The 22,344-nt window shown below is 36.7% G+C and overlaps 1 protein-coding gene across 1 annotated transcript in view; it reads right to left on the bottom strand.

Moving 5' to 3' along the window:
• Positions 1-909: 909 nt before the first annotated feature.
• The window catches only part of PAK5 (p21 (RAC1) activated kinase 5), a 304,602-nt gene continuing 283,167 nt past the window's right edge, over positions 910-22,344 (bottom strand). The window contains 7 exon segments of the mRNA XM_020985863.2: positions 910-2,369; positions 3,112-3,246; positions 5,917-6,042; positions 12,321-12,447; positions 15,201-15,334; positions 17,254-17,700; positions 17,702-17,746. Of these exon segments, the coding sequence (XP_020841522.2) occupies positions 2,214-2,369; positions 3,112-3,246; positions 5,917-6,042; positions 12,321-12,447; positions 15,201-15,334; positions 17,254-17,700; positions 17,702-17,746 (1,170 nt within the window). The 3' untranslated portion in view covers positions 910-2,213.

Here is a 22,344-nt window from a genome sequence, read left to right as displayed (position 1 = left end):
ATTAGTTACTCATTAATGTTCACTTTCCTTCTGCAAGATCATGAAGGGACATTTCCTCCCTATTCAAGGAATCCTTTAATTTAGGAAATTAGTGCAGGCTACAAAACCATAATGGGGAAAATGCAAACATTTATTTTTATTTGCAAATGCTGTTTTCTGCCAGTAGTTGGTGCTCACAAAACCTCTTAAGTTACAATAACTTTCAGTAAACTCAATGAATACTTTAAAAAAATATCTAGTGATAAGAAAATTACAGAAAAAATTTTATTACACTGTTGAAAATGTTTTGAATCCAAAATTTACTATCTTATGCAAAGGTTATTAGCAGTTATTCTGGTTATTAAAAAGATTTTTAAACGTGTATATATTCCTGGTTTAAGACAGTTTTTGACTTGAAACTCCAGGCCTGTAGTTTTCTAGTGTTTATGCTTTGGATTTTAAAATCTCACACACTTATTACATAAATATGTGTATGTTTGCATAAACACATGGTTTTTGTTGCTTATTTTTATGAAATGAAATTTTTAATCCTATTTACCACAGAGAATCTCCTTCTGCTTGCAAAAATAAACAAAAAACAAACAAATAAAAATACCTCAGAGAAACCCAAAAAGCAGCAGGTAATCTTATACTTAATTCTTTGTTTTTTAAATATAACAAACAATTAGAAACCTATTAATTACAAAAACTCCTTAATGATACCTAGAGCAACCAGAGATAGTTTTTTTTTCAAATCAAAATTCGTATTTGTAACAGTACTTGAAATAATTAAGAAAACTTCTGGTTGTTCTATTTGGTAAGGAATGGCTTCTTTCTGATATACAATTAAGAGGAACTAATAAAGATGATGTAGCACTTCCAAAGTTTTAAGGGCATACCTATATAGGCCTACAGTTAACATGCAAGGTATCCAACAGGCAACACAAAATTTATTGTAGTAGTCATTCAATTATCAACATTCAAGGTCTAGACAGCAGCACAACTCTTCTATGTCAGAAACACATTATAACATGAAAACAGGAAAAGTCAGATTATAACTGGGAAAATACTCCCTGTGGTAAATTGACTGTTAGAGTCAATTTAGACTTCCATCATGTGAAGAATTAATTCAGACTTCCATCTACATAAACAATAGAGATTAATACTGTGGAACAAGGTCAACACAGACTGAACTGAGGGGTCTGCCTTATTGCTAGAAGACACTGACCAATACTTAGATCTCCCCTGTAACAAATCAAGTTTAGTAAAGGTTTTGACATAAGAGACAAAAATGAAATCATTGAGTTTCTAACTTAATTATTTCCCTTTTTCCTTTCTGAAATTGAAATAATCTCATTAACTTATTTGTAGTGCTCAATTTTTATAAATGAGCCTGATTTTCCCTAGTGCAGGAACCCCTCCTAAGTAGTTACTTGGTTACTTGGGAAATCCATACTCAGTTTTTTCAGAATATTAGGGGACCACTTAGTGAATTCTTGCTTCAGTGCTCTAAGGGGTTCACTCCTCATATCCTGAAAGAATGAACATGATGTACCCAAATGTAGGACTGGCTCCCAAGTAATAGCTTTTACTTAGGTAATAGGTGGCACTCTTTTTTTTTTTTCCAATGGGAAAACATAAAATGTGTGCTATTATCTCCACCCCCACCCACCTTTCTCTACCACATATAATACTTATTAAATTAAGAAGGATATTATACTAAAGATGAAGGTGATAGGTATTCTTCCCGGATTCTAAAGAACTCTCTGTTCTCTGACAGGGATAAAAAAAATGTAGGAAAGAATTTGTTCAAACTCCTGCTAAGTTACACATATTACTTCAACTAATACAATGCCTACTTGACATCAAAGTACTATAAATTATCAAAAGTATAATACAGAAAATTACAAATTCATTGCAAAATACATTACACTGCTACAATTCAGAAAAAAAGTGCTTTTTATCTTTTGCCAGAAAAGTATTGTTCCAAAATAGAAATGAAGGGTAGTTTTCCTCTTGGAGCAAACTCCTGTGGCTTATCCTACATGTGCTATGCATTATTACCTGCTCAAAAAAATGCCTATACAGAGTCTTTCAGGCTTGCTGGCTGCAGGGCTCAAAAAATAAATGATGGAAATGACAAATTGTTTATATTTCCCCGCGGTTTTCATGCTTCCTCTCAAATCACTTGTGAGAAATCCTCTTTAGGATCTCTAACCACAGGGTCCCACCATTTAGCGTTGCCTATATTGTCTCATAAGTGGTACAATGCAAGCGGGTGGACCTGCCAGTTTCAAGAAAGGATGTCCGATTAGTTCTTGTGCTGTTGCTCTCTGGGAGGGTTCTCTTACCAACATCAAGTCTAGAAACCCCCGAAGCACTGAGGAAACCTGTAATATTATACAGACATCATGAATAAGGTAATGTAAATCATTATCCCAATAACAACTGACTTTTACAAAGTCCTTTCTGGATAAAAACAAATAAATAACAACAACAAAAAACATTACCTACATTATCTAATGTGATTCAGACAACTACCTTGTAAGGTAGATAATCAAATTATTACTATCTCTGTTTTATAAATAAACTAAAACTGAGAGGTGATAAATTACCAGACCAAGACCACATCACTTGTAATTTCCAGAGTCAGGATTCTAATCTAGGACTTTCTTCTCTCTCTAAGATTAGTATTTCTTTCCCTTATACTATACTGGTTTTTCATAGATACTTATCAGAGGTTTGTAAATTCGTTTTTCAAGTATGTCATCAGAAAGCGAATTTAGTCTAAACACCGAGTTCTAAGAAATAACCTTAATGGGAACATGGAAACCAAAAGGACATTGCTTTCCATTACTAGAAATAATTTATCTTGGTACCATAAATTTAGGAAAAAAATAGGATATGTGATAATAGTAACACACACACACACAAAGGAATTTAAAGGAATATTAATAGTTTAGGTAGATGTTGAACTACAAAATCTCTAAGGCCCCTTCTAAGATTCTATGATTCTCTACTAATCTGTAGATCAATTACAAGTTGAAATAACTGCTTACATGAAGCCAGAATGCCAAGGTGGCATGTTAGTTACCAATTTTTTGATCTTTAATAAATCAGACAAATCCTCACCTTGTGTAGGTCTTTCACTCTTGGAGGTAAGTTATCACGGATCCTACGCATTGCCTGGAGTGGAGGTTCATTGAAGTAAGGAGGTTCTCCATCTATCATTTCTATGACCATAATTCCAAGTGACCAGATGTCCACCTGTTTTACAGAGTTCATAGATTAATATTGAGGAGGAAACAGTTGTTCTGAAGTACATATTTTTCTTAATGAAATCAAGTAATTCACAAATGATTCATAAATGAATTTACTTAATAATCTAAGAGGGAGATTTTTGGAAGCATATATCCCTAGACAGGTTTCATTTAAGATATCAGTTTACCAAGAAGAAAAAAAAAATTTCTCATAGAGGCTTCTGGTTGGCCTTGTAATGAAGTTAAGCTAATCAATGACATTCTACAAATGCAACTGTATATATTACTATTTCAAAGTTTGTTGCTTTCATTACAACCTTTTTACCACCTGCAACTGCCTGATAGGTCCAGACAGTAAGTCTTCAAAAAATAAAAAGAGGTTGTCAAAATAACAATATACTTAAAGCTCTCTGCTTAAGAAAAAACTTTACTTAAATATTTTATGTAAATATGAAACAATAGGATACTTAAATTTCCACTACTGTTAGTAGACTAAAAGCAAATTTAAAATAGTGTCACATCCTAGAAAATACATTTCTAACACTTAATCATTTGCTTTTAGAAATCAGGTTTAGCTGGATAATGGTCAAAGGATACGGAAAGATAATTTTTAAAGGGGGACATACAAGACTGTGAATTATTCCTTGGGAAATCTTAAGTCTTACTATTGAAGAGATCTACATTACAAACAACTTTGAGGAACCACTTCATAATCACCAACTTAGCAAAAATAATTAAGACCATCAAAACTCAATGCTGGCAGGGTTGTGGAGTATGTTGCAGAATCATTTTGGAGAACAATATGGCAGTACATATTAACCATTAAAAAAGTAATCATAGCCTTTGAACTCATAATTCCATTGTTAGGAATGGAACCTGAAAATACCATAAAAAATTAAAAAGCGCTATATGTTGGAGGATTTTCACATCAGCAGTATGTGTAATCACCAAGACTGAGAAAGAAACAACTTAAATGCTGAGCAACAGGGGAAATTGTAATCCATTAATTTAGTAGGAGAGGCAACATGGCATATTACAGTGGATAGAAAACTTCCTTTAGAGTAAGGAAGTCCTGGAGATCAAGTCCCATCTCTTACATATGCTAGCTTTGTGACTCTGGGTAATTCACTTAATGTCTTAATGCCTCAGGGAACTGTCCAAAAGAAAACAGCACTCACAGGTCTATATTAGAAAAGAGAATTTCTTCATTGGAAGTCCCTGCACCAATCAAACCAAAAGAATAGACCATTCTCCCACTACCTGCCGCCAACTTATAAAGAAAATTTACTTGGTTGTACCTTTAAAAATTAAGTTTTCAATGCAAATTGTTAATAATAAAAAAGGAAGTTAAAAAATCCCAGAAGTCCAGCTGCTTTGGCAAAACTTTCCCTTTTAGCAACCTTTTGATTCTATGTTGTCTTTTAAAACCAGAATGTACAGCAGTTGGCTTATAAATTGAGGTTCGGTGTACAGGGAGAAGAATAGGCAGATGACAGATAAAGATTTCTGGTTAAAGAACAGGAAGTCTGAACAATAGGAATGAAATAACCATACTATCAATTTCCAGTTACTGCCACATCTTATCTGCTGGATACGTTCCTATCATAACCTATACAATGGCCTTTATTTACAGTTTTTATGTCAGGGCCAAGATGAAAATACTAAATTGAAATAAACCATACAAGGTTACACAAGCTGCAATATACACACACATCCTCAGGTTTCATTCAGTCCATTTGCTCAGTTCAGTGACTCTTGCCACATCTTTACAATTAGTCTGCAGCTATACAATGAGGATGATTCCCCCCCCCAACACACAAATTTATTGGATCTTATGGATTACAATAGTTGACAACTCATTCAGAGTAGATCCCTTGGGAAACTGGAAAACCCTTTCAAATGAAACTTAATAACTGTGATAGAAAATTTTTATCCTTTGAGAGTAGATTTGAGTTTTAGAAGAGAGGTAAACACAATTCAGATTCAATTATGACTCTAGGATCGTAGATTTAAACATGTTTGGGATTTTAGAGGCTGATGCTCTGTCTCTCCTAATACCTCCTCCCCCTCCATTTTGAAGATGAGGAAACTGAAGTACAGAGAGGTTAAGGGTTAAGTGAATAACCCAGGGTCACAACTAGTGAATCGTTGAGGAAGTGTGAACCAAGTTCCCCATGACTACAATTCTAGTGTTCTGCCAATTATGCTATGTTGCCTTTCTAAATAAAGTAAATGATATAACTGGGTAGTAATGCCATTTTTTTTAATTTGGAAGGGAAAAAAATAAAAGATGATTGTAGAGTAATGAAACCAGTGAGAATAAGTTCCCTTCTGTGGCTCTGAAGACATCATCATATATGTGTGTGCATATACACGTGTAGATAGATATAGAGAGATATAGGTATAGGTATATTAATATACATATATTTACATATATAATATACATAAACATATACATGTAAATGTACATGTAATATACATATATTTATATATTCATTGTGCACATGCCTGTGTGTGCATATATATGTGTGTGTGTGTGTGTGTGTGTGTGTGTGTGTGTGTATGTGTGTGTACGTGTATAAATTTATTGAGTTATCACAATCTTCCTGGCCTGGTGACATGCAGAAATGCTTTCATGTATTTCACGATTGCAGAAAGGATGGATTTTTTTCCTTACCTCTGTTCCATAAGGTAGTCTAGATATGACCTCTGGTGCCATCCAGTAAGGAGTGCCAACCAATGATTTCCTCTTTGGGACTTCTTTAGAAACTTGGGCACAGAAACCAAAATCAGATAACTTTATCTGGAAAAAGAATAGATGCAAGAGCATGAGCCTATTGGCCATATTTTCTGTCATTCCCTATAGACATCAATGGAATAAGACACAAAATTAAAAATTAAATGAGTTGTCATTTTCCGTACTTTAGCAAATAATATAGTTATTACTTTATCAGATATTTTCATCAGCCCTGTTATGCTTAGCACAGTCCTAAGTGTTCAATGTATATCTGATTTTCTTTTAAAATGATGTCTTCAAGGCATTATATATATATTATGTACATACATGTCCATCCATATATATATGCTGATTTTCTTTTAAAATGATGTTCTCAACTATACAATTATGTATATGATGGGAAAATAAAAACAAGATTATTGGGTGCTCTAAAGATCATCAGGTACTCATCATCTAATAGTGTCTTCACATATCAATCAGCTAATAGGTATTATTTATTAAGCTCCTACTATGTGCCAGGCACTGTGCTAAGGGCTGGGGATACAAAGAAAGGCAAAAGATAGTCCTTGCTCTCAAAGGAGCTCATGGTCTAATGGTGAAATGAGTGGAATATCCTCCCTATTAATATTCATTCTTTAAAGCTTTACCAATATACCAGTTCTTCCACGGAGTCTTCCTTCCTTACAAGATTATAATCTCCTTAAAGGCAGAGACAGTTTCATTTTTGGTTTTTTACTCCTAGAGTGTTGCACAGTACCTGACACATAGTAGGTACTTATTTAAGTGTTTTCAGATTAACTGATTCTTTGACCTCCTGTTGGCTAAATACCTTCTTCCTTCTCTGACCTTGCATAGCATTTTGTTTTACACATTTCTTTGCACTTCTATTAAGTTTTGTAGTACTGTTATCTGCGTAAGTGGGGATTTTTTTTCACTTTATAGACTATAAGATATAAGAGGACAAAAGCTGTGTTTTAGCTCAATATTTTAATCTCTACCAGTGCTTATCGTGGTGATCAGCAAGCACACTGTAATACCTAAGAAGTGTTGGTTGGTTAAAACTTAATTCTAAGAAATATGTCTATAGAATGGAAAGAAGGGAAATAGATCCTTAAGGGAAAAGTTAATTCCTATCATTTCTCTTTCCTGATCATAAACTTCAGGACTGATAAAATATCTGAACAAAGGGGATGCCAACAATTCACTATCAGGAGTGGCTGATTTATCATCTCTTCAATGTAGATTTCTCTTTCTAGGCTTCAAGATGACTGGAAGCCTAATAATGTTTCTCCATGACAAACAGAAAGGAGATCACTACGAATTTCTACAAATCAGAATGACTACAAATTTTGAAAGCTAACACCATTTTTCTATCATAGGAGTGTAAGAGTTTTTAAATATCTATTGCTCATGCGAGTACATAAGAGACAATTTTCTAAAAAAGAGATAATTGTATACAACATATGCCTAAATAAATCTGCAATGCAAATAATGAGTACCCAAGTAATGAGTATAAAGAAGCATTGTGTGTAGGTGCTAAAAGCAAGTAGTATTGCCTCTGAGATGTTTTTTTTTCCTAGTTTTGATAGAGCCGTACAACTTTTCCACTCAGTAAAGCACCTTTACTCGTGAATCCCATGTAGCTGAAGAAAAGTTGGGTTAAAGGGAAGGTCTGCTAAAATGAAAAGGGGCAGCTTGTTAGGCAAAGACCATCTTGGGAACCAGCCTATCAGGAATTGCCTTTACTTGTGTTTATAGATTTAATCAGTGCAGTGGAAAGAGCAGTGGGCTTGGAATCAGGAAGACTTTATTTTCCTGAGTGCAAATCCAAATTCAGACACTTACTAGCTGTATGTCCCTGGGAAAGTCAACTAACCCCGTTTGCCTCAGTTCCTCATCTGTAAAATGAGCCGAAGAAGGAAATGGCAAACCATTCCAGTTTCTTTGCCAAGAGAAGCCCAAAAGGGGTCACAAAGAATCAGACAGGACTGAAACTATTGAACAAAAACAATCACAAACTAACTAGATTAAATTTTTACTTGAACCTTAGCTCAACAATGAGAGTATGCTGTGTTAAAGTAGGAATTAAAAGCCATAGAAACAAGTTTTGGGGAATAGAAAGGTTGGGGGTTAGGGTGAAGGCAGAGGGAAGAAGCTACAATCACATGAAAAAATAAAAAACATGTCATTAAAGAGAATTTTAAAAATCAGCACTAAATATCTTGTTTAGGAAATTCTTACACAGGATCATGAATGCAGAGGAGGAAGGGACCTTGGAGGTCGGTTAATCCAAACCCCTCACTTTATAGATGAGGAAACTGAGGGCTAAAGAGGTTTCTACTTGATCATGAGGCAGCTAGGTGCCCCAATGCATAGAGTGCTAAACTTGTCTGCCTCATATACTCTCTAACTGTGTCACTATGGTCAAGTCATTTAATAAATACCTTTCATCTTCAGTTTCCTCACCAGTCAAGTCAACAATCATTGATTAAGCATGTGTCAGGCACTAGGATAAGCTCTGGAGATACAAAGAAAGGCAAAAAATAGTTCCTGTTCTCAAGAAGCTTATAGTCTAATTGGGGAGAGGTCATGAAACAATTATGTACAAACAAGATCTATAAAGGATTCACTTGGGGAAGTCTCAGAAGAATGGCACTTGAAAAGAGTAAGGAGAATTAGCAAAGGCTTCTTGTAGAAAGTAGGCCTTGAGTTGAAACTTGAAGGAGGTCAGGGAAGCTAGGAGGTGAAGATAAGGAATGGGAGCATGCCAGGCTTAGAGGACAGCCAGTGAAAATGACCAGAGTCAGGAGGAAATGGAACATTTTATGTAAGGAACAGAAAAGAGGCCATAGTATATAGAGGAGATTGCAGAGTATGTAGTGGGGAGTAAGGTGCAAGAACCGAAAAACGTGGAACAGAATGGCATCTACCTCACAAGGTTGTTGGAGGGCATCATATGAGTTAACATGAAAAATGCTTTGCAAACCAAGTGCTATATAAACTGCTAGTATGGTTGGTGTTTTTGTCCTTAATGTCACCTAGATAGTGGATGGCTAAAGAACTCATTGAACTGAGTTCTTCAGATTCTATAGCTAGCATTCTGATGAACACTGATAAAATGTGAGCTTCTAGAGAACAGTGACTATTAAATTTTTATCTCACAGCACTGTGCTTGACACGTAGTAGATGCTCAATAGCTACTTGTTCATTAATTGTATTGTGGCATCTTCCCCATTAAGTGACTGTTGTGTTTGTTATGGATTTCTCAGAGCAGAAGTAAGTAAGGTATTAGAGAAGAGGGAAAGAAGTTGCAATGCAGTGGTATAATAAGATTTAGAGCTAGAAATCATCTAGGACAAGCCTATTATTTTGTCAATGAGGAAACTGAGGTACAGATGATATGAAATAGGTTATCTAAGGTTGCAAAGTGACTAAGCTACAGCTAGGATTGGAACTTAGGCCACGTGACTACAAATGCAATGATTTCTCCTACACCAGGATGGATAAAAAGAGAGCTCAGAAATAACTAGCTGGGCATGAAACCAGCTTTTTTGGGCTACCAAATCTAGAAGCCAAAGAAGTAGGAACAGTGAGGAATCATCCAGGTATGAGAATGCCCAAGACTTTTCAGAAGTGTATGACTTTTGGCAAGTTATTTAACTCTAGGAATTGGCTTTCTAATGTGTAAAATGGAGAGGGAAGAAAGACTGGCCTGGGCCAGAGTATCTTTTGAGTTTCTCCTAACTCTTCGATGATTCTATGAAATTTACTCTGTGTCCTCCTCTCATTCCAGCTCTTCATTAAAAAATGGGGATATTCATTTGTTATATGGCCTTTTATTCATGTATAAGTTAGACTACATGGTATGTGAAATGTTTTCTGACTTTGAGATTCTCTGATTCTAGAACTCTTCCTGATATGGTCCTTAAAGATAGTTGTCCTGGGCTTCAGACTTCCTTACAGTAACCTAAATATTGAAAATAGATATGTAGAAAAGAAAGCAATGATCTCACAGGGTCAACATGGCTTCATATTGATCAGCTTATGCTCACAGTCATGATAGATTAGCATCATTTTTAATCCTGATATGCTTGTTACTAATTAGTATACTGTAGATCAGAGGAATCCTGTTGGCCTCCATTTTAGCAAAACTTTTGACAAAGTCTCTTGATATTTTCATGGACAAGATGGACTGATATGGGCTAGATGAAAGTACGTTTAGTTGGATTTACAATTTCTTGAATGATTAATTTTGAATTTGGTTCTTTTGAAGGGATAAAAAAAGAAACAGAAAAAAGATGAAAAGATATTCAGTCCCCAGGTACCTCAGAAATCTAATGAACTGGAAAGTCTTTGGCAAAACTGGGACAGTGGTAACTATTATATGAACATCTTAAATAAAACCATACTAGTCCCTATCATCCTATTTTATTTCTTTACTTTCATACCTTTCTTTAGAACTATAGTCTATCATCTTATTATATGGACAAGAAGCAAGACAGTCTGTAAGCATTGATAAAGCACCTATTATGGGCCAGGGACTATGCTTAGAGCTAGGGATACAAAGAAAGACAAAAGACAGTCTAATCTCTCAAATAGCTCACAGTCTAATGGGGAGATAGCTATGCACAAACAAGGCAAACAAACAAACAAACAAATAAATACATGTTACATATGTACACACACATACGTGTGCGTGTGTGTATATATACATGATAATACATATTTTTCAAACATATAATATATTGGAAAAAAATAACAGGTGGAAGGCAGTAGCATTAAGAAGGTTTGGGAAAGACTTCTGAAGAAAGGTAGAGTTTTAGCTTGCAGTTGAAGGAAGCCAAGGAAGCCAGGAGGTAAATATGAGGAGGGGAAGAATTCCAGCCAGTAAAAATACCCAGAGTCCCAAGATGGAGTATCTTGTGGCAGGAATAGCAAGGAGGCCAGTGTTACTGGATGGCAGAGAATACAGTTAGGTAAGTAAGATGTAAAAAGACTGGAGTGGGCCAACTCAGTTTCCTTATATATAAACTGAGGATAATAAAAGTAGGGCCTGCTCCATCTATTTCACAGGGCTTTGAAAAGTATAAAGCATGGCATTAAAAAAATGTTAAGAACTCTTAAAAAATTTTTTTTTTAGTAAATTTATACACACAGCTGGGAGCTATGAGAAAAGTTAAAAAATTGGTGGAAAAATGCTAAAAAAAATTAGTGCAGATAAATCTTTGTGTTTTTTTGTTTGTTTGTTTTTGTTTTTTTTTTTTCTTTCTGACTGAGCAAGACCTGTCTGGAAGGGGATCTGAAGGCCACTCAGTGAACACAGTGTTCCTAGCTCTCTAAATTCCCCTTGACTCTCAGAATCATTTCTGAAAGAAGTCAGATCCAGTGCCAAGATGGGCAGACAATTATGACTATGCTACCTTTGGGAAAAAAGAAGTAACATCTAAGAGAGATTTTTTTCTATTTATCATTGGTGTCATGGCCCTCAATGGCAGGGAGATGAGTCAAGTAGGCCATCTTGGTTAAATTTCATTTTACATCCATTCTGCTAATCAAATTTCGTTTGAGGATTGAGTTTTTCTTTTCTTTTTCTTTTTTTGTCTTGTTTTGTTTTGTTTTTGTTTTAGGCAACTGGGGCTAAGTGACTTGCCCAGGGTCACACAGCTAGTAAGTGTCAAGTGTTTGCTCTGAGGCTGGATTTGAACTTAGGTCCTCCTGACTTCAGGGCCGGTGCTCTATCCACTGTGCCACCTACCTGCCCCTGGGCTCTTCTTTTCTTCCTTCACTTCTCTGTAGTTATTTTCTAAGCTGTAAAGCAGCTGATACATTGAAGGAATATATGAAATGGCTGCTGGGACTACCTGTCCAAGCAGGTAGCATCTATGGAAACATCAACCATACCTGGGTTTCGATCCCTTGGAGAGCTCAGACAGATAGGTTATGCCTACACTTAAATTTGGAATAGAATCACAAGAGATATTTTAATTCATAAGAGTAGAGGATAGCTAATTTTTGTTAGGATTGAAGCAGTAAGGGGAAAATTAAATTTCTGTACTCCCTGAGTTTCTGTACTCACTGCTGCAGCAACAAAATGCACCTTAAATTTGGGCTATAGATTAAGGTGATGGATGGAATGACATTTTCAGATATTATGATCACAACACATGATGTCCCTCTTCACAAAGCATGCGCAGATGGGAGGTAGAGATACCAAACTGGGAAATTCAGATTCTAAAGGAACAAATATCTCTGGGAAAGCTGTCCTCTGAGGCTGATGTCCACAGCTGATGATCAGATTTAATTGTGTATTTTTACCAATGGCAAGGAAAATCTTAATATCTTACCCTGCCATCACTTGTCAGAAGGATGGAGTCACTCTTGATGTCTCTATGAATAACTCCTTGATTGTGAAGGTAAGAAAGGGCCCTCAGGACTGATAAACAAACTGTAGCTATCTGTTCTTCATTCATTCTAAAAAAAAAAAAGAAATTATGTTATAAAACAACTTTAAAGGATTAAGGATATCTTTTAAACAACATCAAATGGACAGGTTTAGAGTGTTTTCAAGTTAATTAGTTCTGGCTAATGCCGATGTAAGCAATGTGGCTTCATCTGGCAGTTAGCAAATGCTTAATAAATACTTGTTAACTGACATTTGATTTGACTCACACAACAGTCTTTAAGTCAGCACAAAGTTGATGGCAATGGGACCCAAAGGCTTACCTATTAAGTCCCATTCTAAGTAAAAGTTATTCCTCCTTCTTGACTATTTGGCAATTGGAGCAGTTGGTGGTGCAGGCCTAGAATCAGGAGGACCTGAGTTCAAAGGTGGTCTCAGATCCTTACTAGTTGTGAGACCCTGGGCAAGTCACTTAACCCTGTTTGCCTCAGTTCCTAATCTGTCAAATGAGCTGTAGAAGGAAATGGTAAACCCCTCTAATATCTGCTAAGGAAACCCCAAATAGGATCATGGAAAAGCAGACACAACTGAAATGACTCAACAACAAAAATCACATATTAACTATAAATCACACTAATACTGTAGTAATTCTAAATGGTTTCTGAATATATTTTAACTAGGTTAATGCCCTCATACACTGAAGCTATATGAGTAACAGGTAGAGAAAAAACCAATTCTCTCTATTCATGGGAACATAAGCCCCATTCACATAAGATTATGTAGGCACTTAATTAGACTCATTCAAAAGATAATAGTGATATTTTGGCTAAAGCAAATTAAGTAAACAAGGGGAAGTGGGGTGCTAAGCATGGGAGTGCAGGGCCGGGCCGGGCAGGGCAGGGTAGGGAAGGAAAGGGAAGCAAAGAGAAGCGAAGGAAACATGTAGGAAATTTTGTCTAACCTAACAATGTCAAAGTGCCAGTGTTGACAAAGGCACACAAGCTGTAATTTCTTTCCATAGTTATGGCAATCACCCGGAAGGGAAAGTCACTACTTACTTTGGAATTCTTTTATGCTGACATCAGCCAAATATGTCTTAAATTATTATCACAAAAAGTGTACTAATATTCCTTCTGATGCATTTTTCTCCAACATTTGAGATTTTAATTTGTTCCAAGCAGACAATCAAAGTCTGCAGGTGGTGTATAACAACTGACCGCATTACACTGTTAATCACCATTTGAAAAGTCATCTCTCAGAAGTTCAGACTACATCTGCTAAGACTTTCTAAGACTGATCTCTAACTCAATGAATTTGAACTATTCAGGGCTAGCTGAAGTCCACAGTATTATCATTACTTTTTTTTTTATTTGTAGAAACCTCTCCATGCTAAGCAGTATTTAATTCAGAGGAATGAGAATGAAATTTATTTCATCTGATCACTCAATTTATTGACATTTATCTTAAAGTAGAAACTTCCCAAATGAGAAGACAAAAAGATAGGTCCACTCTGTTCTATCAGGAGGAGGAACCTTTTCCTGATTTCATCCTCAAAATTGAATTTTTTTTTTTTAAGGGCAGAAAAGATTTCTTTTGGAAAGAAATTGGGAGAGCTTTTCCTCACATGTTGCCACATGAACAAATTCCCCTTTGGACTATCATCTTTAGAATCTGGAAAAGTCTAGGACTTACAGGTTTCTCTGTTCTCAGGAACCTGCAGAGTACATTGCCTCAGGAAGGAGGAAACTTGCCTGTATGTACCTAGTCCTGTGCTAGGGCTCCCATGGAGATAATATCCTACCAGCTGAAACTGCAGAGTAAATTGGTGGAGATCCTTATTGCCCCCCATCACCCTTCAGTGGCCTCCCTTTTGTGGCTGGAAGCTACCAATTGGAAAAACTTCAGGGGAACAACATGGGGCCAGTCCATCCTTTTGTGCTTCATCAGTCATCTACTAACATAATTGTCCTTTCACAAAGCTTCCCTACCTTCTCCTCACTGAGGCTTACTCTCCTGCCTCCACCTTCATTTATGGAACTTGTAGGGAGGCAAGAGGCAGAAGCAACTGGATGGAAGGTACTGCTTTCTCTTTCAAGAGTGTTTTCAAACAAAGCAGATGTATATTTCTGTCTTCTTATATGTAACAAAATGATATTCTATGGTTGGTCTTATAATTGCTCTTTCATTTGAAATAAATTTGAAAATATCTCTTGTCTTGCCCCTCTCTTCAATTTCCTGTAGCATACAGTATTAATACACTTTCTCCATGCTTGGAGTACTTCTCCTTCTGACTTCTGCCTCCTAGTTCTGCTGGCTTCTTGAAAGAAGGTGGCCCAAATACTACTTTAGAGAAGAAGCCACTCTTGGTCACCAAGCTTCTAGAGCCTTCCCCTCCAAGTATCTACCAGCTACTCTGTATGTATCTTTCATGGAGCTATTTATTTCTATGTTGTTTCCCTGATTGAAGTGATATCTCCTTGAGGGCAGGGACTGTTTTTGTCTCCCTTGATATCCCAGCCACTTTAATGAAGTTCATAGCACAGAGAAAGCATGTAATAAATGACTTTATGTTGACTGATTGAATAAAAAATTAAGAGTATAATTCAGTTTTATACTATTTATCACGGAACATTTCTCATGTGGAAGGGCATGTGAACTTCAATTCAATAGATATTTAAATGGGGGCTTATTCCCTGTATATTCTAGATTTTAACAAGGTTGATCTAATGATCACATGGGTCACTGGGTCATCACCTGTGCGGGAAAGATAAGTCTATTAAAAAAAAGAGTCTCCCAGGGATCTCTAGTTACTAAATAAACTTACCTCATGTGAGTTACAATTTCTGTCAAAGCTCCACCTTCTAGGAATTCCATGACAACCCACAGCTCATCACCAACAAGATAACTGTTGTACATGTCAACCACATTGTCATGATGGTAATCCCTCATTATCACAACCTGTACAAAAGAAAAGGAATTGACCAGACTGTTAGTTGGTAAAGAGGTAAAGGTCTGTAACAGTAATGTGGTATAGTAAACATGATTTTGGATCCAGGGCCAGGAAGACCTGGGTACAAATCCTGCCTCTCACATTTACTAGCTGTGTTCCCTTGGGCAAGTTACAAAACCTCTTTGTGTAGGATTCCATAGGACTTACCCACTAAGTCATAAATGGCAGCCCCTGGAGTAACATACCGACCAAATCAAAAATCCTTCACATATTTGTTTTCACGAGAAGTTGAAATCCTGTTTTTTCCTCTCAAGACAGTTCTTCTCAGTATTAGACTCACTATTAGACTTTTAAAACTCATAAATGTGTAAGGGTGGGATTCTATTCTCCTCACCCTAATCAATCAATCAACACGGTAAAATGCGTATTAAGGAATTTCCTTTTTTAAAAAAGTCCTTATAATAAATGAATAAGTCTTTAATCAATTTGAAAGGACCATGGGATTTGGGGCCATTGGATGAAAGGTGGAAGATGTCATACAGGAAATACATTGTGATTGGCTCATAAGATAAAGTCATACCATCATACTTCTTGGACTATTTATAAAAAATATATTTGGACTATTTATAAAAATAGCAATGAAGTTGAACAGTAAACCAGGCAAGTGGTGAACCTGATTCTTCCCCAGAGAAATTGGAGGTGGTAATGAGCACATCAAGGCTACACAGACAAGATTCTTAGAGAATCAAATCAATTGGCATAGATTTTTAAAGATAAGACTTATGCATTTATCTTTATGTCTGTATATAATGCTATAGCTTCTGATTCTTGATCAGTTAATCTCCAAGGATATTTTGAGAAAGTGTTTAAAAAGAGAGGGGTAATGAGGTCAATAGATTCTAGGAGTTGGGTGATACAGGTTTTAGAATTATAATCATTGTTATTAATACTTCATCTAATATTTTCAATGACAATAACATGGCTCTAGAAGGGTCACTGACAAGCATTACCTAATGGTAACACTGACTGTCAAGATACTATATCTGATGGGAAAAAAATAATTTAATTAACCAGAGTGTTTGAGTGGCCTCTAAACACTAAATATGTTTACTTAGAAGGAGTTTATCTGTCAAAGAATTACCTTCTAGGAATTCCATGAAAACTAGAGCTCATCATGAACAATTCCCTATTAGAATGAACAAGTGACTTGACTGCTAAGGAATCTCAGTTTTCTCAGTGATAAAGAAGAATATTCTTTCATAGAATTATAAGATTTAGAGTTGCAAGACACCTTAGAGCATAACTAGTCTGGCCCCTTGATTTTGTTGATAAGAAAATGAAGTCCAGGAAAGGAAAAAGTAAATGACTCACAGTCACTCAGGTATTAAAAGCAAATCTGGGATTTGGTGTAGTGGATATATAGCTGTATTTGGAATCAGACAATCTTAGTTTGAATTCTAACCCTGCTACTTTACTACCTGTGTGACCTGGGACAAAGCCCTAAACCTTTCTGGGCTTCAGTTTCTTCCTCTGTAAAACAAAGGGGCTTGATTAGATAGTCTGAGGCTTCTTCTAGCTCAAATATTCTGAGCCCCAATCCAGTGTTCCCAGTGTTAAAATATTTGCAGGGTCTCTCATCTCCTTCCCTGAGACTTCACCATTAGATATTACGAGGTTTAATTAAAGAACAGTCCCTACATTCTATGTGTTCCACAGACATTGGTACCTAAAGAAGATTAAGACTATTGATTCCCCTTTGCCCTTTTCTAGCTACATTTAACACAGCTTCAAAAATTGATCAAACAGACCAGAACATCTGAATGATCACAGGGCTCTTAGCAGTTGACCATTCTCTTGAAATACATATCCCAGGGCCAATCACCCTTTCATCAAATAAAAAAAGAAGTGCTTGGGACACATGATTTACCTCATTAAAAAGCAGCTCACGCCGCTGTTGTTTCCTCAGGTCCATTTTCTTTACTGCGACTTGTTTTCCTGTGGGTTTCTCAGTGGCAAGATAAACTATTCCAGTTGACCCTTCTCCTATTTTAATAAAATTATCCAGGTATTCTCGAGGGTCACCAGGGCTAACCACAAGCTGTAGAGCAGCCCTGAATTGTTCGTGTGACACCCTAGAGGGCTGCTGGTCTGAGGATGAACCCCAACTAGGTGGGGGATAAGCACTTGAAGAGATGCTTGGGGAACTTGGATAGGAAGCTGTGGAGATGTACTGAGAGCTGGTCTGGAGACCAGGCTGATGGTAGTGAGCAGCCTTGTGATACCCAGAAGGATACTGGTAGCCTATTGAGGAATAGTTAACTTTGTTCTGACTTTGAGGTAGTTTGATGGGGCCCCGAGGGTAAGTGTCAGATCCCAGACAGAGTTGGGCTAACAGCCATCTGTACTCGATCATAATCCACCTGGTGAAGGAAATAACAATAGTCATCATTGGTAGTCTTCATATCAGTGCCAGCTAGTCTGTTTATAACAGTGGTTGAATAATGAAAGTGTGCAGAACATCATTATACTGGGCCTAAACTGGGCAAAAAATAAAGTAAGGGAAGTCTGTCTTGGGTATCCCCAAGTCTGGAATTTTAGTCCCCTTACCACTTATACACTTACCCAGCACCTTTAAGTTGTTTTCCTTCCTCCTACCAAAATCCAGTCTCAGCATTAGTTATTTATATCTTATTCTTATACCTTATTATTAGTCATTTGTATCTGGGTATAATTTTCGCTAAATATGTTCCCTCTCCTTTGATGGTGATATCTTAGGTCTTCTCTCTTTGAAATAAAAGGCTTTGTACTGCTAGAGCAATTGAAAGCATCGGGGGGGGGGCAGGTGAGAGAGTACTACAGAGAAGATGGTCCTTCTCAGTGCCCTAGAAATCATACTATATAAGTAGCTATCTACACTGTTTTCCCACAAGGTTGGCTGTGGAGTTGCTGACTTCTGCTGCCTGACTTCTTTCAGAGATGCTCTTTGGGTGGGCTATACTCAGATAGACCTAGAGACTTCAGGCTACCCCCTGGCTGTTGAGAACCCCGTACTTTTCTATTGTGTTTAACCTGTCCAGCCTGAAGAAGGCCCTATGCTTCAAATCTCTGTCTCCTCTATTCCCCATCAAAATGTAACTGTCTTGTTCTTATTTCATCTGTACTTTACTATGTGATTACTAGAAAATTCTAAAAACTCATAAAAGTTTAAGTGACTAATAATTACAAAATTTTTTTTATCCTAAAATATCTTTATAATTAGATTGTGGACATACCGTACCTTACCCATAAAAGGGAATTTATAATGGCTGCATTCAAGGGAAGTTTTGTTCAAGATTCCTCCAGTCACAATTCAATTCCATTAAAATGAAACAAAACATTTACTTTCTATTTACTATGCATAAGGCAAGAAATAATGTTGCATAGCATATATCAAACTGGCTTCTCTGTCAGAATGACCTGGATCCAATTTCTGTCTCGACACCTATTGGCTTTGTGACCCTGGTGAAGTGATTCAATGTCTCACTGATCTAAGCGACATTATAAGATTTTTCTTAACTTTTGTGTGTCATGGATATCTTTGGTACTCTGGTGAAGCCTATGGACCCCTCCTCAGAATGATTTTAAATGGAAACACAAAATACATAGGATTACAAAGGAAGGCAATTTATCGGGAAAATTACAAAAAACTCCAACATGTTTATAGATTGTAGGTCATTTCTGTCCTAAGACTGTAAATTACACAGAAATCAGAGATCTGTATTGGTAGAGTTTCCTCATTAGAAGTTCCTTCTTTTGGTGAATGCCCATACCACACACATATGATCTTGTCAGAGAATTAAAAATTTCTGCTTTGTCTCTCTTCTGTTATCATCTAAGCGGTGGTCTTATTCCCTTTTCTCCATTCTCCCTCCAAATGTCAGTGGCATAGTACATAAAGGATTAGATCACTAGTCTGAAAGTCTTGAGTTCAAATCTTATATCAGATATCTTCTAGCTATGTAACCCTGGCTCTCTGTTTGCCTCAACTCCCTCATCTGTAAAATAGGCTAATAATAGCACATACCTTCTAGGATTGCTGTAAGGATCAAATGAGATAATATCTATATAAAGTGCTTTGCAAACTTGAAAGCACTCCACATATGTTCATCATGATAAAAATAAGCAACACTCTTACTTCCATCCCCTATGCATGTCTTTTGAAAAACTAAGTTGGTTAGAGTTCCTGTAAATCTCATTTTTCTCTGTAGAAAGCTCTTTATTTTTTGTCTTCTCATCAGAATTTTTTCTGAGTACACACACACACACACACACACACAGGTGTTAGGGATACAAATACCAAATAAAACATGCCCTAACCTCAAGGATGTCACATTCTTCTTTTTATGTTGTATAAGAAACATTATATAACTATGTACTTTATTTTGCACGAATTGGGTGTGATATGCACATAGTAGATACTTAACAAATGCTACTGTTATTTTTAATGCTAAATTGGTCATTGAGATTTAATGCTAAATAATTAAAGCCACCAAGTCCTGATTGGATTATCCTCTACAAGGTTCCTATTGTGATGCCTCCTAATGGAAGAAAGGTCACGCTGGATTCTTGAATGCTATGTTGGCATATTTCAACCTCCAGCAGGACCCACAAACGTACGGGACAGCTTTGAGGGCAGACCTGGCAAGAGAATGTGTCCACAGCTTGACTATGTAAGTACACAGGGATTTATCACTAGAAGGTCGCCCAGTAGGTGATGAATTCTTTGACCATGGCAAACCATAAAAGATAAAAATTATTTCAATAAATGCCCTTAGTCCTGTGCGGCCCTCTTCTACTTCTATTTTTGTGGTGATAGTGGTGGAAAATATCAGAAGATACTAAGGACCTCAGAGTTTGGAATATCTAAACCAGTCATTTAACTGCTGGTGCTTGAAATGTGAGCTATATGTTTAATGACCTGGAGGAGATAAACTACTGCTGGAATGGAGCTAATACTCTAGAGAATAGCTATGGTATAAAAAGAATGGCAAGATACTCAGAAGTTCACAGGAAATAATTCAAGCCAAGAGCCACTAATAAAGTTCGTGGTTTCAGATGTGTAGATACAAATGAACAAGATATGGGTAACAATCAAGATGAACTAGAGAGTGTAATACAAAAAAGCAAATTTGACCTCAGGGGAATGATTGAGACTGAAATCTGGTCTTCCAAAAATCTAAGTCACACTGGATTTCCCCAGCTTTCCTTTCCCCTATCATACATTCTAAGATGAAATAGTTACTTCTTCATAAGGTCCTCATCACATGATTCCCCCAATCAATTCTTTCTCATTGGTGCAAATCATATATAGAATAACAACCATAAAGCTTCCTCTTGTCTTTTTTAGCATGAATGTATCATTAAAGTAATGAAGAAATTATTAATTGTTTTGCTTTGGGGAGAGAGAGAGAGAGAGAGCGAGCTTCAGCATGTGTTTGTATGACTGAAGCTCAAGACCCAAGAGAAGAATGTAGCTTTTTTAAGGGTATATCTTATTTCAAAGAAACATAATAATTAAAGAGGGAGGGAGGGAACAAATGCCACTGTATATTAAGAAGACATATCAGTGTCAGGGTAAATGACACTGTAAATGAAGTGAGAACCATGAGAAGCATGGTGGAAAGCATTTGGGGAAGTTTACTGGAGTGAGAAGCAGATGCGATATTGTCATTGGAATACTTTACAAACCACTTAGACAGAAAGAAGATGTAGATGAGTAGTCTGGAAAATAGACCTGAAATGGGGCAGCTAGGCAGCACAGTAGATAGAGCACCAGCCCTGGAGTCAGGAGGACCTGAGTTCAAATCTAGCCTCAGACACATAACATTTACTAGCTGTGTTACTTTGAGCAAGTCACTTAACCCCAAATGCCTCACTTCCCCCTTCCCCCCAAAAAATAGACCTGATGCCAATGCATGATAAACTGCAGTCTTGATGGTGAGCTTCATTCATACAAACACATGCTGAAGCTCTCTCTCTCTCTCCCCAAAGCAAAACAATTAATAATTTCTTCATTATTTTAATGATACATTCATACTAAAAAAGACAAAAGGAAGCTTTATGGTTGCTATTCTATATGTGATTTGAACCAATAAGGAAGAATTGGTTGGTGGAATTATGTGATGAGTTCCTTATGAAGAAGCAACTACTTCATCTTAGAATGTATGATAAGGGAAAGGAAAGCTGGGGAAATCCAGTGTGACTTAGATTTTTGGAAGACCAGATTCCAGAGCACTCAGAGAAAGACAGGTGGGATCTCCTAGACCAAATTTCTATAGAAGTCAGACCAGGAGACATGGGAAACTCATAAGAATGAATTTTAGTAAACAAAAAGAATAATAATTCTGACAAGAAGGAAAAAAAAGAGCTCAATGAAGATTTACACGAACTTATTAACCAACTTAGATTTCAAGACATGTTTAGAAGGTGTAAATAAGCATGTTGCTTACTACATTTGGGGGAAAAGGTGATCAACTGGAGGAAATAAGGACACTATTCAGAAAAATCAAAGAGAGATGAGGAAGAGATGTTTAAGTTATATTTTACTTTTATGCTCCTGTCAAAAGAATTATAGTCAGCCAGGCACTGTGCTAAATGCTTGGGATAGAAATACAAAAATAAAGACAGTACCTGAGGGCCCTCAAGGAGCTTACAATCTAATGGGAGAAGATAATGTAGAAAAGGAAGCCAAAAAGGGAGGGAGAGGGTGGTTGGGGTGGGGCAGATGGGAAAGAAATCAAAGAAGTCCAAAATTAGTGCAGCTAGGTGGGAGATAAGGAGATTTCTGAGATGTCTCTGTGGGGTTTTCTTTCCTTAAATGGAGGTTGTCCCCCATGTCCAGAATGCTATCTGTCCTCTTCTTTGCCTCTTGGCATCCTTGGTACCAGATACCACCTTCTGAAAATGCCTTTCCTGACTCCCTTCCACACTTTCCCCTCTAAGGTTACCCTCTTCCTATCCTGTATCTATTTTCTATGTA

The sequence above is a fragment of the Phascolarctos cinereus genome, unplaced genomic scaffold (assembly GCF_003287225.1).
Source record: "Phascolarctos cinereus isolate Bilbo 61053 unplaced genomic scaffold, phaCin_HiC Scaffold_2;HRSCAF=192, whole genome shotgun sequence".
Lineage (NCBI taxonomy): Eukaryota > Metazoa > Chordata > Mammalia > Diprotodontia > Phascolarctidae > Phascolarctos > Phascolarctos cinereus.
This window is presented reverse-complemented; position numbering and strand designations above follow the sequence as displayed.